The 13,432-nt window shown below is 42.4% G+C and overlaps 1 protein-coding gene across 3 annotated transcripts in view; it reads left to right on the forward strand.

Annotated features, from left to right (window-relative positions):
• Positions 1 to 54: 54 nt before the first annotated feature.
• CARS2 (cysteinyl-tRNA synthetase 2, mitochondrial) overlaps positions 55 to 13,432 on the forward strand; it is a 74,050-nt gene continuing 60,672 nt past the window's right edge. For 2 of the 3 annotated variants that reach the window (XM_066380558.1, XM_066380557.1), the window contains exons 1-3: positions 5,278 to 5,523; positions 5,866 to 5,916; positions 10,065 to 10,182. In XM_066380558.1, the coding sequence (XP_066236655.1) occupies positions 5,333 to 5,523; positions 5,866 to 5,916; positions 10,065 to 10,182 (360 nt within the window). In that variant the 5' untranslated portion in view covers positions 5,278 to 5,332. Of the gene's footprint in view, positions 184 to 5,277; positions 5,524 to 5,865; positions 5,917 to 10,064; positions 10,183 to 13,432 lie in introns of those variants that run through there. The other variant, XM_066380559.1, reaches the window with a different exon arrangement.

The following is a 13,432-nucleotide window of genomic DNA, read 5'->3' on the forward strand; positions in this document are numbered from 1 at the left end:
TGGGGGGGTAGTCTGAGGCCAGGCGCAAACTTTACTATGAGTTTCGTACTTGGAGGCAGAGCCTGTCCAACGCCGCTGCATGCCCGCCGGGGTACACGGGATGGCAGCAAGAAGACCTGGCTAAGACCCAGACGGAATGGACCCTGCCACGGTACCACCGCCTCGAGATCATCGCACGGCCAGGTAGCCCACCCCCTCTTCCCACGCAGCCCCTCAATCTCTAATGCCCACAGCGCAGCGGGAGTATAAGTACGTCTCGGAACTGACTGGCAACCTCTGGAGCCAGTCCACAGCAGCCTTCATGTCAGTGGCCCAATCAACATAAAGAGAGGGCGGGACAATGTCGGATAACTCCTTCAGGGCTCTTAACTACTTACAGTACTCGAAACCCGCGTCCTGCGGAGGGGTAGAAAACAGAGGGCGGGCGGAGCAGGGCGGAAGTGGTGGTTCATGCGCACTTGTATGGCCAGGGCGGTCGCCGGTTCGCGAGGGACACCTTCCATTCCGTGGCCGGACCACCACTCCCAGCAATCTCGGCGGCTCTCGCACTTGCGCGGTCCTCACCGCCCTCCCTTTGTGTCGCCGGCCGGAGCCCAGTGCCGAGTGGTTTAGAGACAAAGGGGCCTGCGAGGGTAGCTGCTTCCTGGCCGGACTCCCACAGAGGGCGGGCGACCCCGACCCCTTTCCGTTTGTGTTCTGGAATCTGCTCTCAAACTCCGTTCTCTTACTTCGAAAGATCACCTAAACCTGGGAGAGCCTGGCGTCCTGTCGCCGCAATCCTGGGGTGTCTCCCTGTACTATCTCGGCCCTTCCCCCACTAGCGGCTCCTGTTCCCAGGCCTAACTCCCAGATTTGGGGCTTTCTTTAAAACCCCAGCACAGACAATCCCGTTGCCTGGACAACAGGCCGGCGCGCAGGTCCGCCCTTTGCATCAGAGATCCCGCCTTGTGGGCGTGGCCACCCTCCACCTTTGTCCGCCGGCCTCCGGCCTGCGCTGCAGCGTGTCCTGCCTGGTGGCGATCGCCCAGCTCGGTTGCCTTCCATTCCCATCGGTTCTCCTGTGCTGTCTCCCTGTCTTGTCATCCCCAAGGTGGGCATGTTGTCTTGTCGTTGTCTCAAGCCTTGTAAATGAGCTTGACCCCCCCTCCCTCCGCCTCGTGACGTCTCTACCAATTCCGTTCCTGGACAGTGCTCCGTTTTTCCTCCCCTTTTATTAATACGGTTTCAACCTTAACTCCGGGTCTGTTCTATTGCTCCACGCTGCACTATGTAGACATAAATTAATTACATTGCAGTTAAAACGGGGGCACGTTCTAGCATTGAGATTTGGGGTGTTAGCGACCAAACAATGTGATAAGACCTTTGGGAAATTTTTTTTTTAATTACTATATGCAATCCAGTAATATTTCGGGCCAATACAATTTTTAAAAATAGATTACTATCCACAATGTTGCTCTTTCCAGCAATCCGTAAGACATCTTGTCATATGGATGTTGGTACAACAAATGAAACTAAATTGAGCTGTTTTGTCCTTCATAATGGATTGTTCACATCAGAACGTTACCACGGTGACAAACGACGAATAATATTTACACTTTGAACTAAATGGGTTTGTTCTTCACTTCTTCTTACGCTCCCATATCCAACCCCCACATCAGGAGGATGTTCACGGTGGTATTTGGGAAAAGGGTTATTTTATTCACAGATTCACACGTTTCCAGTCTTGGCCCAGTTAAAAGCACATCATGGTAAAAGTTTCATTTCATACAACAAAATTTATTGGCCACTGGTCTGCACAAAGGACTAATACGATGACATGTGGAAATGGAGATGTTACATGGAATAAGGAAAGAGTGTAAAGTTGAATAAGAAAAACTATACATTTTTCTCTAAGAGCATATAAGCAGTTTTAAAAGTACAATAGCAAGAAAGAGAGAGGTTCTTTTAATGCTTGCGTACATTGGCTCTTGAATGAGTAGTGGTTATCTGAATTTAAGAATAAAGGTTAGCTTAAGCTGTGGTGGTACAGTGGATAAAGCATCGACCTGGAATGCTGAGGTTGCAGATCGCAGGTTTGAAACCCTGGGCTTAGCCCCTCAAAGTCACATGAGAAACAACTACTCTGAGTTGATGCTTCCCTCTCCTCCTGTCCCTTTCTCTCTCTCTCAAATCAATAAATAAAATCTTTTAAAGAAAAAAAAAGCTTGGAAATCATTTACCGCCTGATCAGGCGGTGGCGCAGTGGATAGAGTGTTGGAGTGGGATGCTGAGGACCCAGGTTTGAGACCCCAAGGTCCCCAGTTTGAGTGCAGGCTCATCTAATTTGAGCAAAGGCTCGCCAGCTTGTACCCAAGGTCGCTTGCTAGAGCAAGGGGTTACTCGGTCTGCTGGAGGCCCACGGTCAAGGCACATATGAAAAAGCAATCAATGAACTAAGGTGTCGCAATGAAAAACTGATGATTGATGCTTCTCATCTCTCTCTGTTCCTGTCTATCCCTCTCGCCGACTCTCTCTCTGTGTAAAAGGAAAAAAAAAATCTTAAAAAAAAAAAAGGAAATCATTTACCCCTTCCAATGATAGTCAAGGTGGTGTTTAGACAAGGTCATCTTTTCTAAAAATCACAATACTATCTGAAGAACAATTCCTCTAATGTTTCATGGATTTTACAGACACTTAAAACACAAAGACATCTTATTCATTCAACAAGAAATATTTAATGAGTGCCTGCCATGTTCTAGCTACTGTTCTATGCCCTGGGGGTCCAGTAGCAAATAAGGCGTTTACATTCTATAAGACATTTAATTTACCCCTTGGGGTAAGAAGTCGGAAAATATTTTACTTATTAGCTTTACAAAATTCTTAAAATATATACCAATGACTTCACAGTTTCCCAAACAAGGTCAGAAGACCAATACCTAAAACAATGAACTGTGATCTTGCATTTGAAATATACCATTAAAGAAAAGGTTTAATTTTGAAGCTACATTAAGGAATCTTGGTCGTTTCAGTTTTGCTCTTTGAAGTGTGTTGCAAAAATGGATAGTAAATCTTTTTTTTCTAAAATTACATTTCTAGTTTAACTGGATGCTCAAACATAAGGTATTAAAAGAGATGAATATATTTTATACAATTCTTTGTTTTGAGCTTAAAAAAGAAAACATTAACTTCAAATTTGAAATGCCCTAATCAATGCCTTATCTCTTCTTTGGATTTACAAGATTTTGCCTGGAAAGAAAATGTAATACTGAGAACTACATTTTTTGTTGTTGTCATTAAGGACTAAGAAATGGCACTCATGATATATTTTTTTAAATTTCTATTTATTGATTTTAGCGAGAGGAAAGGAGAGAAAGAGACAGGAACACCATGTAAACTGACCAGGGTTCAAACCAGCAACCTCTACACTTCAGGATGATGCTGTAACCAACAGAGCTAACTGTCCGGGATGCTCACGATATTTTGGAATCATTCATTTTAACACACTCCCTTGTTCTGACCTAGATGGGGGCGGGGTCACTTCAAATTAACAAGATTCTTTTTTTGGCATATAATCTTCCCAGTCACTTTTACTTACCTTAATATTCAACCTGCAAAAGGAATCATATTTTTAACAATTATTAAATAATGGGTTAATGTTTGTCATTGTTTCTATGATTCCCAAAAGACTTAAGAAAAGGTAGAATCACGGGGTGAATATATTACACGACCAGTTTTCTGAAGACAGAAGATACCATTGTTAATTTAAAAGTCATGATTTCTATAGCCAATTCAAACATGGCAGCTATCCTTGTTTGTGTGCAGAATCTGGTCTTCAATGTTATTAAATGTTTTCAAAACTTCTAGCTTTTTCCTTGAATTCTGTGTTCTCACAGACTGTAGTCAAGCCTTATTTTTCAGTCAAGCCTTTTGTTCATTTTCTTATTTTACTGGCACAGCTAATAATTCTATTAAAGCTTCCTCTATCAGCTATTTAACCACCTAAATTTCCTCCCACCTGCACAACAGGTGGATTTCATAAGAGATTAATTCAGCAGCTCTTTTTTGAATTTAGTGCTGGGTACAGCGCGAGATTTAAAGGAATTTACAACCTGAAGTACTCCGGGAGAGAAATATGCACATTGTACTAGAAACGAGACAATTGTAAAATAACATCAAGATAAGTATGCAGGCAGTGAGGAAAGGATAATTAATACCTGTACTCCGGTAGAACTTTGAGTAGTGTGGAACAACAGGTTCTAACATTTTAGTTGTTATGCATAGAACATAGTTTACGCTACAGTGCAGCTTGGAACGGCACTGCAGAGCTGGACAACGATCTCAAAAATAAAAAATGTTTTAAGTGTTCTAGGAACAGACTGTTTTGTCTCTAATCATTTCCCTTTCTATAGACCAAAACAAACCGAAAAAAAAAACTGAGGAACATCTCTGCTCTTTTAAGGACCACAAAAGCAAAGTTTTTTTGTGGGTTTTTAAAAAACACTTCCAAGATAGCAATAGGAGCACGTTTGTCGAGATAATTTTAAAGTAACTTCCAAGTGAATCTGCTTTTATAAAGTACCACTGAAACCGCAATTCAGAATGCTTTTGGTCTTAAGAAACTAGATGTCTTTTAACCTTAAAATGAATACCAAACAGACATTTCCTACCGCGTGTACTTTATGAATGGGTGCTTTCCTAGCTTTGGCCTTTCATCCGGAGACTGAGAAAGAGGGTGTGTGTTGGGATACAAACATGCCCTGGGTGCGTGCGTCTGCCGAGGTGCAAACGTGTGCGTGTTGGGGTGCAACGTGCTTCGCGAGCACGTGAGGAATCAGCGGCAGGTACTCGCCCGGTGAACTCCGGCGCCCAGAGATCTTCCGGCCCCGGCCGGGGTTCATACAACTTCACCACCCGGGAGGGAGAGAATACCTCTTTCCGCGACCTGGTGTTTCGACACCCTTCCCCTGCTAGGACTCAGACCCTGCCCCTCCCCCCGCGCCGCGGCGGACGCCGACAGGCCAGAAGAAGGCGGAGCCGCCGTTACCTTACTGTTGTTTCAGGGTGGGCGGGACCGGACCAAGTCCTCTTCCGGGATGGGCGCGACTGTGACAGATCCTTTTCCGGGGTGGGCGGGAGAGGGGCGGGTTCTATTCCGGTGTGGGGGATTGCGGTGTCCGAACCCTCTCGGGGAAGGCGGGGCCTGGCTGCAAGTTTTCCTGGTGGGGCGGGGCCTTGCTAGGAGGTCCCTCCCGGTGTGGGCGGGGTTGGGCGGGGCCCTCTTTAAGTGGGCGTGGCGAGCTTCCCAAGGCACTTGGAGTTTACGGTACTTGTTCGCCAGGCTTGAAGGCCTGTCATGCAGCGGGCGTTCGGGGCCTCTCCGCTCCTCCCCGCCACACTGGGTCTAGGGACCCGGCGGGCGGTGTCGGGGGCGCGCGGGCAGGGCTGGCTGCAGCCTGCAGGCCATGATACGGGCGTCAAGGTGTATAACAGCCTCACACGGAGGAAGGACCCCTTAATAGTAGCTAGCGCGGACGCCGCTTCCTGGTAGCTCCTGGGGATTGTGGGGAGCGGGGTGCTGAGAGAGGTGGGATGGGAAGGATTGTGGACTGAGCGTTTTGTGTGAAAAGCGGGGTTGGGTTCTCAGGTGGAAGTCATTTAGTAATAAAATACATGGGAGGCATCAATGAGAAAGCACGGGTATATTCCCGGTGAATTGGCAGGTTTTGTTGTGAATTTAGCGAACCAAGTAATAGATTCCTGGCTGTACATTCCCAAAAGTGATTACTTTAAAAAAAAAAAAGATATTTATATGATAATCTTAACTGAAAAAGTGGTTTCTTTTGTTGCAAATATATTTCACATGATGGATTTTAACTTTGTTCCTAGGTATAGCTGTGGACCAACTGTCTATGATCATGCACACCTTGGCCATGCTTGGTGAGTGTCCTAGATTTTAATTTTCATTTATTTTGGAAGGAAAAGCCGTTTTCACGTTTTTTTTTCATTTCTCAAGTGCTACTTAAGAATACTGAATAATTACTATATTCCAGGTATTGTGGGAAGCACACGCTGTAGTCTCATTTGGTTCTTGTAACAGTTCTAAACACACCAATTTCACAAGTGAGGCGACTTAGGAGGCAAAGAAGATAACAACTTTGAAAGTCTTGCTGGTGAGATAGAACCCATTCCTTAAGTATATTCATTCAATTCAAGATGTCCCTTGGAGGTAGAAAACCTAAGTACTACAAGATTGGGAGATCTTGGGGGCAGGGATGCTCAGGCCTGGCTCCACTGCTCTTAAGGTCAAGTTCAGAATCCTAAGGACATCGCTGTGGTCCACAGGTCTGTCCCTACTTATTCTCCAGGCTCATGTCCCCCCACTTTCCTTCTGAGGTAACCACACCAGCCTCTATTTTTTTTTTTTTAAATTTTATTTATTTATTTTTTTTACAGAGACAGAGAGTGAGTCAGAGAGAGGGATAGACAGGGACAGACAGACAAGAACGGAGAGAGATGAGAAGCATCAATCATTAGTTTTTCATCGCGCGTTGCAACACCTTAGTTCATTGATTGCTTTCTCACATGTGCCCTGACCGCGGGCCTTCAGCAGACCGAGCAACCCCTTGCTGGAGCCAGGGGCCTTGGGCCCAAGCTGGTGGGCCTTGCTCAAACCAGATGAGCACCCGCACTCAAGCTGGTGACCTCGGGGTCTCGAACCTGGGTCCTTCCGCATCCCAGTCCGATGCTCTATCCACTGCGCCACCGCCTGGTCAGGCACCAGCCTCTATTTTTAAAAGGTATACTTAACAGGCACTTGCTCTCAGGTACTGTTCCAAATACTTTACCAACACCCCAGCCAATGTAATTTTCCAAACAGCACCAGGTGGCAGTGCTATTATTTCTTTTTAATTTTATTGAATTTATTGGACTGACATCAGTTAATAAAATTATGTAGGTTTCAGGTGTACAGTTCTAGAATACATCATCTGTATATTGCATTGTGTGTTCACTCAAAGTCAAGCCTTCTTCTTCACCGTATATTTGAACCCCTTTACTCTTTCCTGTCTCCCCCCCACCCTCCCCCTCTGGTAACCACCCTACTGTTGTCTGTGTTTATGAGTTTTTCTTTGTCTTGTTTATTCATTTATTACTTTCAGTTTTCTATCCCACATATAAATGAAATTATATGGTTCTTGACTTTTTATTTGACTTATTTTGCTTAGCATGATATTTTCTTTCTGTTTATTTATTTATTTTGAGAGAGAGAGAGAGAGAGAAACACACAGACAGATAGGAAGGGAGAGAGATAAGCATCAACTTTTATTTTTGGCACATAATTGTTCACTGATTGCTTCTCATACATGCCTTGATCAGGGGGCTCCAGCCGAGTTAGTGACCCCTTGTTCAAGCCAGCAACCTTGGGCTTCAAGCCAGAAACTATAGGATCATGTCTATGATCCCATGCTCAAGCCAGCCACCCTGCACTCAAGCTGGTGACCCTGCACTCAAGCCAGATGAGCCTGCACTCAAGCTGGTGACCTCAGGGTTGTGAACCTGGGACCTCAGCATCCTAGGTTGACACTCTATCCACTGTCACCATTGGTCAGGCTGTATCCATGTTTTGGTCACTGTGAATAATACTGCAGTGAATGTAGAGGTAGGTACATATATCTATATGAATAAATGTATTCAAAAATTTCAGGTAAATACCCAGCAGAGGGATTGCTGGATCAAATCAGTAACTCTATTCTTAATATTTTTAAGAACTTCGATACTGTTTTCCAAAATGGCTATACCAAGTTCTATTCCTGCTAGCAGTGTATATGCAGATTTGTTTTTCTCCACAGCCTTTCCAACATTTATTAATACTTGCTTTGCTGATATAGTTATTCTAACAGTTGTGAGGTGGTATTCCATTGTGATTTTGATTTGCATTTTCTAATAGCTAGTGAAGATGATCACTGTTGGCCATTTATATGTCAGCTTGGGAGAAGTGTCTTTCCAGGTCCTCTGCCCATTTTTTGATTGGATTGTTTGTTTTTTGTTATTGAATTATATGAGTTCTTTATATTTTTTGGATATTAATCCCTTATCTGAAATGTTGTTTGCAAATATCTTCTTCCATTTGGTTGGTTGCCTTTTTGTTTTGCTGATGGTTTCTTTGGCTGTGCAGAAGCTTTTTAGTTTGATATACTTCCATTAACTTCTTTTTGCTTTTGCTTCCTTTGCCTTTGAGGTTCAATTCATAAAAATCTTCTCTAAGTTCAAAGTTCATAAGTTTGGTACAAGCATTTTTATCTATACATTTTTTTGTCTCAAGTCTTATATTTGGGTCTTTGATTCATTTTGAGTTAATTTTTATGTATGGTGACAAATGCCAGTCAAATTACATTCTTTTGCATGTGGCTTTACAATTTTCCCAGCACCGTTTATTGAAGAGGCTGTCTTTTCTCCATTGTATGTTTTCAGCTTCTTTGTCAAAAATTACTTGCTTGTATAATATATGTGAGTTTATTTCTGAGCTCTGAATTCTGTTCCACTGGTCTGTGTGTCTATTCTTCGTGGCAGTGCTATTATTATTTCCAAATTACAAATAGGGGTATTGCAATGCATAGTGCTGAAAGAACCAGCCTCAGATCCCACAGTGGGGAAGTGATGAACTAGGCAGATGGGCTGAGTTCACATCTGTGGCCCCTCTACTGTGCAGTCTCATGCAGTTCATGTGGAATGGTCCCTGGTAGAGCAGCCCACCTGTAGTATCTTATAGCCCTTGAGCTCCTCTGGGCCAAGTATGTGACTTCCCATTTGTTTTCATTGTTTTAGGTGCCTGTTAACTTTTTCTCTTAAATCTCATGTCTTCTGAAGTCTTTTTCTACTCAAGATGAATGAAGAGTGTAGTGATGATAATGGTAATAATAGCTCATGTTTGTTGCTGTTCATGCTGCACTAAGATTATGTATAATATCCCTATGGGATAGTGGAATCTTGCCAAATTTATAATAAGCAGCCTGAGGCTTCAAAAGGTTAAATATCTTGGCAAGAGTTACGGAGATAGTTTCGTCACTAGAATAGAGGGCTTTGGCCTCAGCTGTGTTTGGGCTGAGTGAATGAGGGAGGTTCAAAGGATATAATTATGAGACTTGTTTTCAAGAGAAAATGATTTTATGAACTCAAATTTAGAGAGGCCACATGGATGACAGACGTGTACATGAGATTAGCTGACCTTAAATTTTAATGTTGTTTTTATGGGAAACAAGATTTTTGAGATTTTAAATGGATCTTAATGGATTTTAAAACAGTTCTTCTCTTTTACAAGTCTGAGTTTTCCCAGTGTTGTCTACCAATGAACTGATGTTTTAATTTTTATAACAGTGTACACACTTCTTAGGAGTAATCTTATACAGCTTTAAAAGGATTACATTTGTTTTTATCTGTAGCTGGTATTTCTATTTTGTCATAGTGAAACACTATAGTTATTAGAGAACATGAAGAAGGGTAAATGCTCAGTATTTTAACTACCTAGTGAATGTATTAGGAGTAACGTTTTATAAAATTAAATAGATATAAACTCACTTGAGCAATAGCTCTAAAATTAAAAATACTGCCTTGCTGGATAGCTAAGTTGGTTGTAGTGTTGTTCCAATGTGCCAAGTGTGCGGGTTTGATGCAGGAATCAACCAATGAGTGCGGATGAATAGAACAACAAGTTGATGTTTCTTTCTCTCTCCCTCCTTCCTTCCTTCCTTCCCTCCCTCCCTCCCTCCCTCCCTCCCTTCTTCCCTTCCTTCCTTCCTCCATTCCTCTCTTCCCCTCTCTCTAAAATCAATAAATATTTAAAAATTTTAAATTAAAAATGCTAACATGTATCCTGAAATTGAGGCAGTACCTGTGTTGATTTCTTGTGAAGACCAGTGTGGACCAGTGAGTAAAAGTCTGTTCCCTTTTCTAGGTGCACTTGAACTATCTATTGATATCCCACATTTGAAGTTAGGCAGCAGCATATTAAAATGAACTGCACTCTTTTTTAAAGATCACAGTGATGACTCAATGTATTAAAGACAGCCTAACTTCTTTTTTTCTTTCAGCTCGTATGTTAGATTTGATATAATTCGAAGGATCCTAACCAGGGTTTTTGGATGCAACATCATCATGGTGATGGGAATTACAGATGTGGATGATAAGATAATTAAAAGGGCCAATGAAGTAAGTGTTGAAGATTACATTGATTGATAACTTGATTAATGAGTGTTCTGACCTCTCTGTGACAGTTTTTCTTATTGTGTTTCACAAGTACTTTACCCATCTTACTGTCACACGTGGTCCGGTGAGTGTGCTCTGTCTGGTAATCAGAGGGATCTTGTCCTGGTAAAGGAAGTTCAGGTCTATTTGATTTTGGTCCCTGAAGCCCTTAATGAACTGCCTCATTTTGTGGGGCCTCCTAACTTCAATCTGTAATCTGTCCCCTGGTCCCTCAGCCTCCAAGGTAAATCTCTTACGCTCTTCAGACGGAAGTCAAAAGGCCACTTTTAGGCTAGGAAAATTTTGCTCTCATGAGGTTTAATTCTCCTCATTTGTTAAGGGAACAGGGCACTTCTCTTATACCTTACGTGACATTTAAAGGAAGTTTTAGCCTGACCTGTGGTGGCGCAGTGGATAAAGCATCAACCTGGAACACTGAGGTCGCTGGTTCAAAACCCTGGGCTTGCCTGGTCTAGGCACATACGGGAAGGAACTACTATGAGTTGATGCTTCCAGCTCTGCCCCCTTCTCTTTCTCTCACCTATCTCTAAAAATCAATAAATAAAATATTTTTTTAAAAAAGGAAGTTTTAGGTGGGGGAATTCTAATGAAGGGTTAATTAATAGTTACATGAATAATCATAATTTTGAAAGCCTACTTTCAAAGTTTCACCTTTTCTGCTTTTTATCATTAGCAACTTTAACAGTTATTTCTAAAAAGCTATAAATAATTGTGAAATTATCTAATTTGCAGAAAAAAACTATGTTGAAGACGTCATTCCTGCAATTTTACAAAATGCATATATTATTTTTAGAAAACCAGTTTATGCTTTGTTTTGTTTTACAGTCTGTTTTTTTATACTTAATAAATTTTGAGTGTTCATGTTTATAAATATTCTTGAACATTTTAAAATAGCCTTATAACATTCTATCACATGGACATATGATAATTTACCATCTTTGTTTTGGACTCTTAGGTTACGTCCATATTCTGCTGTTTTCTGCCACATTTATTTTGTAGATACCACGTCTTTCAGTTTTCTACTGATTGGCTTTTTCAGAAACTAGATAGCATTTTGCCATGGGTGGCTGTTTAGCTGTTCTCTTACGTCTCCTCTCATTGGCAATGTGTGGTGTTTCTAGCTGTTAAAAAACAGTGCTGCAATGAATATATTTTTTGTTTCTTTAATTTTTTTTCAAGAGAGAGACAGATAGATAGGGACAGACAGACAGGAAGGGAGAGAGATGAGAAGCATCATCTCATTGATTGCTTTCTCATATGTGCCATGACTGGGAGGCTCCAGCCAAGCCAGTGACCCCTTGCTCAAGCCAGCGACCTTGGGCTTTAAGCCAGCGACTTTTGGGCTCAAGCCAATGACCATGGGGTCATGTCTAGGATCCAACACTCAAGCCAGCAACCTTGGGGATTCAAACCTGGGTCCTCAGCATCCCAGGTCGATGTTCTATCTACTGTGACACGTCCTGGTAAGGCCCTTAAATATTTTTTCCAAGTGGAATCACTAGATTAAAGGAGAAGGAGTTTATTTGATAAGTTTTGTCATTCTTCTAAAACTTGGATTATTATTCTGTTTTATAGTTAAGGCAGTAAAAACAGACTTTATTCAGGAACTATTGCATTAGGGATTGTAAACTAAATTAATTTTAGACTGTAATAAAGAATAAAAAAGCATTTAATTAAACAAAAAAGAGCTGTAGCCCAGGAAACACAGATTCAAATAGCAACCTAAATTGTGTTCTATTGAAACACAGGGGAGGCCATCTTTTATAGTGAAAGTTCCTACCTAAGTACTCAATTAGGTCCATTTTATGTAAACGAGGTACCGAAATTGTGCAGTTCTTATTGGATGGGGTAGGTGTCAGTCCGTTGGTAGAAATATGAACTAGGGCTTGCCTGTAGTGCTTGACTTAGGTTAGGCCATAGTGCAGGAAGCTGAGAGTTCAGTCTGAGGTTCTTCCTGGTATACAGAGTATGTGTTTGGCCCTTGTCAGCAAATGGACATTAGACTTCTATCATTCATACAATATGGGTTCTTGGTTAACCATGGGGAGTCAATCTCAGCAGATAAAGTCTTTCTCAGAGTTCACATCAAGTGAATCTTTCTTCTAAGGGTCCACAGGGTAGAGTCCTCAGTGTAGTAATGAGTTCAATTCTTTTACTATCTTAACCATTTTTTAATTGATTTTAATTTATTATGTTGCATCCCCCCCTCCCTGTATTCTCCTCAACATCTCCCTTGCCCCCTCCCCATAGTGCCCTCCCCCCTTCCCTTCAGGTTTATTCCATCCTCTCATCCCCTTTCCCTCTGTCCTGTTTTCCTCTGGTCCCTTTGATCTCTCCTCTGTCTCAATTTCATTCCTCAGTTCACATTGTTCATTGGATTCCTCAAATGAGTGAGGTCATATGATATTTTTCTTTCTCTGCCTGGCTTATTTCATTTAACATAATAGTTTCCAGGTCCATCCATGTTGTCGCAAAAGGTAAGATTTCCGTCTTTTCGTGGCCCCATAGTATTCCATTGTATATATGTACCACCGCTTTTTAATCCACTCGTCCACTGGTGGACACTTGGGCTGTTTCCAGATCTTCGCTATTGTAAACAATGCTGCCATAAACATGGGGGTGCATTTCTCCTTTTGAAACAGTGCTATGGTGTTCTTTTTTTTACAGAGACAGAGAGTGAGTCAGAGAGAGAGATAGACAGGGACAGACAGACAGGAATGGAGAGAGACGAGAAGCATCAGTCATTAGTTTTTCATTGCACGTTGCAGCACCTTAGTTGTTCATTGATTGCCTTCTCAAATGTGCCTTGACCGCAGGCCTTCAGCAGACCGAGTAACCCCTTGCTGGAGCCAGCGATCTTGGGTTCAAGCTGGGGGGCTTTTTGCTCAAACCAGATGAGCCCGTGCTCAAGCTGACAACCTTGGGGTCTCGAACCTGGGTCTTCTGCATCCCAGTCTGATGCTCTATCCACTGCGCCATTGCCTGGTCAGGCTGCTATGGTGTTCTTGGGGTATATTCCTAAAAGTGGGATAGCTGGGTCAAAAGGCAGTTTGATTTTTAATTTTTTGAGGAATCTGCATACTGTTTTCCACAGTGGCTGCACCAGTCTGCATTCCCACCAGCAGTGCAGGAGGGTTCTCTTTTCTCCACATCCTCGCCAGCACTTATTCTGTGTTATTTTGTTGATGAGCGC

This window comes from Saccopteryx leptura, chromosome 4 (genome assembly GCF_036850995.1).
Source record: "Saccopteryx leptura isolate mSacLep1 chromosome 4, mSacLep1_pri_phased_curated, whole genome shotgun sequence".
Taxonomy (NCBI): Eukaryota; Metazoa; Chordata; class Mammalia; order Chiroptera; family Emballonuridae; genus Saccopteryx; species Saccopteryx leptura.